At 42.1% G+C, this 4,147-nt stretch overlaps 1 protein-coding gene across 1 annotated transcript; it reads left to right on the top strand.

Annotated features, from left to right (window-relative positions):
- The first annotated feature begins 1,089 nt into the window (after window positions 1-1,089).
- Window positions 1,090-2,989, top strand: LOC119651517 (probable cytochrome P450 9f2). The gene is made up of 4 exons (XM_038055147.1): window positions 1,090-1,434; window positions 1,520-2,012; window positions 2,072-2,738; window positions 2,805-2,989. Exons 1-4 carry the CDS (start codon window positions 1,211-1,213, stop codon window positions 2,975-2,977), a joined length of 1,557 nt encoding a protein of 518 aa, XP_037911075.1. The 5' UTR covers window positions 1,090-1,210; the 3' UTR covers window positions 2,978-2,989.
- The last annotated feature ends 1,158 nt before the right edge of the window (window positions 2,990-4,147 follow it).

The following is a 4,147-nucleotide window of genomic DNA, read 5'->3' as shown; positions in this document are numbered from 1 at the left end:
GTAGAACTGCTTTCTTTTAGGATCGCATGATGCAGTAGATAAGAGGCTGGTTTTTTGTCAATATGACGTGTTGGCACTTTCTGCATGTGCTGACATATCCCTTGATGAAAGCTTCATATTGTTCATCAAGACCATCATTCGTCATCGAGTATTCGCCTGTTGAAAATCGATTTGTTGTCTGAATGTAAGAGGTTTCAGCTTCCTGGTCCTGAACTGTCCATGGACTAGTTGACGGTAGTTTTCAGTCTCCCAGAATTTCCATAATGTCTCTTGTAACTCTACGTATGACAGCATTAGCTAGATAGCCTGCCCATGAATTGATTTGTTGAATTGGCCCGAATAGCACCCAGCCGAGTTTGGTAGGCTATGCACATGGATTTCCAAGCTGAAATCCAAGTAGTAGCATTTCCCCATGTACATCTGCTCCGATCAAAATGTCTACTTTAGATGGTACACAATATCTAGGATCTGCTAGATCTGCTTTAGTGAGTCCATTTGATACTATCATCAGAGTGTACACCGATGGTAACGGTGTCGTAACAGACTTCAGAATTAGAGGATTGAAGGCCAATTGTTCAGTCTGTCAACTTTGATTTTTTACAATTGCCGTGCGAGCATGGTCAATGAGAACACTAGCCTCAACGCATTTCAAAAAATGCAGTATCTTCGGAACTCAGTGTGTGATGAAGCAGAGCAGCTTTTTAATCACCTTAGCATAACAGAGGCAAACTACAAGCCTGGAAGCTGCTTTGCGAGCGCTATGACGATCACCGCATAATCTCTCAGGAAAACTTACAGCGATTTTTTTCAGATTTTTCAGTTATGTAGTTCCTGTAGTCCTTAAAATAATTGTCCCTTTTCGGACCCCCGCGCTCCTCCCCTTTGCAACTATCGTCAGTTATCAATTGAAACCCGCTTAAAAATAATGTATAGCCTAGACGCTATCGCTCTCTTGCTACATTTCTAAATAGTAGTATCATCTAGAACCTCTCAACACGTCTCTCTAATTGATTGATAGCATTATACAACACCCTTGATAGTGGTGTTTCTAAACTGGCTTTAGGCACACTCCCTATCGAGTTAGGGTGATACCCAGTTCTTGGCAATCAAAACAAACCTTATCAAATGGCCAAGATAAGTCACGTATCTGATAAGTTTCAGTTGAAGTTCAGTTTTCAGCCAAATGTGAAAGATCTAAATCCAACGTAAAATGTTTTTATTTAAGTGCTTTTTTCCTGACTGGCTACTAATCCTTTTAGTTGTTTGTTACGGTCTATATTGGTGGGCAGTTGCCAAACATGATCACTTTCTCAAACTAGGGGTTGATCATGATAAGCCATTGGCGTTCTTTGGAACTTTTAAGAATGTATACTTCCGAACAGAAAGTCATTTCGGCGTTGTAATGAAGCAGTATGAAAAGTATAAACACAAAAGGTGATTGTGGTTAATTATCAGATATTAGATACTATGTGCTCTAATAGATGCAGTACGGTTAACTCAGTTTAATTCATTTTCGTAGTTATTTCGGAATATATGAGCATCGGAAGCCTGTACTGGTAGTAACTGACCCAGGACTTATTCGACAGATCACGGTCACAGACTTTGATCACTTCAAGGACCGTGGAGACATGTTCAATTGCACTAGACTCCAAGAACTAGCCTTCTGCATGTTCAAAAATAATAAATGGGAAAGCCTGAGGACTACGCTGTTGCCGTGCTTTCAGTCGGAGAATCTGCGGTTTGCCTTTTATTTGATCGAAGAGTGCTCCCTGTTAGCTATCCACAATCTGAAAAAGGAGTCAGGATTCAGTTCAACTATTGAAATCAATATCTTCACCTATTTTGCCCGATTCTTCATAGATGCACTAGCTACCACCACGTTTGGGATGAGACCGAATTCTGTTTCATTCAAGGAGAATATGTTTTTCAACCATATCCTTAGAGTAAAACATATAAACCCAATGCTTTACATTGTCCACTTTCTGCATGGGAATTTCCCAGGATGCCTGAAGGTAAATATGGAAAATCGTTGTCTCTTTTTGTGAATTTTATGAATTCTATATATTTTTAGCTCCTGACAGTACCCTTAATTGGCAATAGCGTCATCTGGTATTTCAAATCACTTGTCAAAGAAATCATAGAGTATCGACGCAAAAATAACATTAAACACTTTGATATTGTACATATGCTGATTGAGGGAGAAGACAAGGATAAACTAGCGGAAGACAAAAAACCAGAGCAAAATGATTCGTTGACCGATGATGAGATAGTAAGACAATGTCTGACAATCTTAATGGATGGTCTCTTCAAATCTTCCGTTATAGCGACTTGCGCTGTTCTCGAAATTGCAAATAATCCCCGAATTCAAGACAAATTACAGAAGGAAATTGATACAGTCAGTGGGAGAGTCAGAGACAAATCAATATCTTACGATACACTTAAGGAGATGGACTATCTAGATATGATCATCTATGAAACACTTCGAAAGTGGTCAGTAGAACACATTATCGACAGGGTATGTACGAAACCATACACCCTCTTCGATAAAACCACCGGGCATTCGGTGAACCTCGAACCAGGCGAAACAATATGCATACCCATTGCTGCCTTCCATAGGGATGCAAACTACTTCTCTGATCCGGAAAAATTCTATCCTGAGCGCTTCAGTGAAGACAAACGCGGTTTTATTCGACCTTATACCTTTCTGCCTTTTGGAATTGGGCCAAGGAATTGTATTGGTAAGTACCCTTAAAAGTGTCTTTTATGGAGAAGCTAATTGACAATAATAATTTGTTCATTTCTAGGTGCAAAGTTTGCCTTAATGCAAATCAAAGCAGCAATGGTTAGCCTTTTTTCAGAGTTCCATGTGGAATCTTTATCGCCGAAGGCTGTCGAACTAACTGCTGATAATAAAGCATTTTTTCTACTGCCCCAAAGTAATCCTACTGTCCGTCTACTGTGTAGAAAATCATCATAAAATAAAATATAATTTTACGTTAGTAAAGTTAATTTATTGAATTACGTCTGTACATATGGTCATTCTGAACCCTTACATAGAGTATGGCATGTCTGTCAAGCTTGCGTATCATCGTTGCTGTTTCTGCCAATAAGCTCCAACTCTCCCTTGAAATCTCCTAGAAACTTCAATACATTTACATACAAAGTGTTGGACTCCCGGTTCGGTTCGACGTCGGACTACCAACTAAACACCTCCCTATCGCCAGAGAGCTAGCCTGGTACCATTTGTCACATTACGGGCTAGTCTCCGAACTCTCCCGCCTTGCGGAGCCTTCAAATCAGGGAATTCCTTTCACTGACGGGAGGGGAGAAGAGGAAGAGAACTGTCAGCTCAAGGAACCCCCTGCCATCCGGCTCTTCTCACCTCACCGGTCGAGCACTATTTTCTTAGCAACGAGAAGGACCCGAACGTTGTCTTTTGTCTGGAGAGAGATCCCCTGTGCCTAAATAGAGCTGCTGACGAACTCTATCCCACCTTTCACAAGAAAAAAAAGTGTGGTGGACGTCGCCCACAACTCCATTGAAAAACACACAATCCGGAGATCGCGCCTTTCCAATCTTGTGCAGGTAACACTGAAAGTCTCCATGCCCACATTGGGTAAGGAAATAGTCAGTCTCACCATACTTCCGATTCAGCCACACACCTAAGTTGCCGATGAACCGCGCAGTCCATGTGCCTTCAGTTTCATTTTGCCAAGAGAGTGCGTTTCCGTTCTTCACGAGCAACCCCCTCCCTTGGCTCATCTCCCTTGTATATGGCTTGACACTCCTTAGCAAGAAGAGCAATGGGGATCACTCCCACGATCACCATCATGACCGGTTCAGACACAGTGCGGTACGCAGACGCCACCCGCAAAGTTCCCTATCTCTGTACTTCCGCGAGACGTCTACAATATACCTCCTTGCTAAGAGCGTCAGCTCATACCTCTGCGTTGAACCCATCAGGAAACGTCGCTTGCTAGACGTAGGACCCCCAATGTTTGCCATTAGCCTAGTTAACGCCGGAACTCCAGTTGCAGCCTTGTTCGCTGCTGCTTTGATTTGCTCAAAAAAGCTCATCTTTGACTCAAGAGTCAACCCCAGGTAATTTACCGCTGGTTTGGACTCGATTATCGACTCGCCGAACGAT

Source organism: Hermetia illucens, chromosome 3, assembly GCF_905115235.1.
Source record: "Hermetia illucens chromosome 3, iHerIll2.2.curated.20191125, whole genome shotgun sequence".
Lineage (NCBI taxonomy): Eukaryota > Metazoa > Arthropoda > Insecta > Diptera > Stratiomyidae > Hermetia > Hermetia illucens.
This window is presented reverse-complemented; position numbering and strand designations above follow the sequence as displayed.

What these genes read in the sequence shown, in the direction of transcription:
- LOC119651517 (XM_038055147.1), top strand. Translation starts at nt 1,211, where the DNA reads ATGTTTTTATTTAAGTGCTTTTTTCCTGACTGGCTACTAATCCTTTTA. An exon ending in ATTTCCCAGGATGCCTGAAG is followed by an intron (nt 2,013 to 2,071) that starts GTAAATATGGAA and finishes ATATATTTTTAG; the next exon opens with CTCCTGACAGTACCCTTAAT. An exon ending in TGGGCCAAGGAATTGTATTG is followed by an intron (nt 2,739 to 2,804) that starts GTAAGTACCCTT and finishes GTTCATTTCTAG; the next exon opens with GTGCAAAGTTTGCCTTAATG.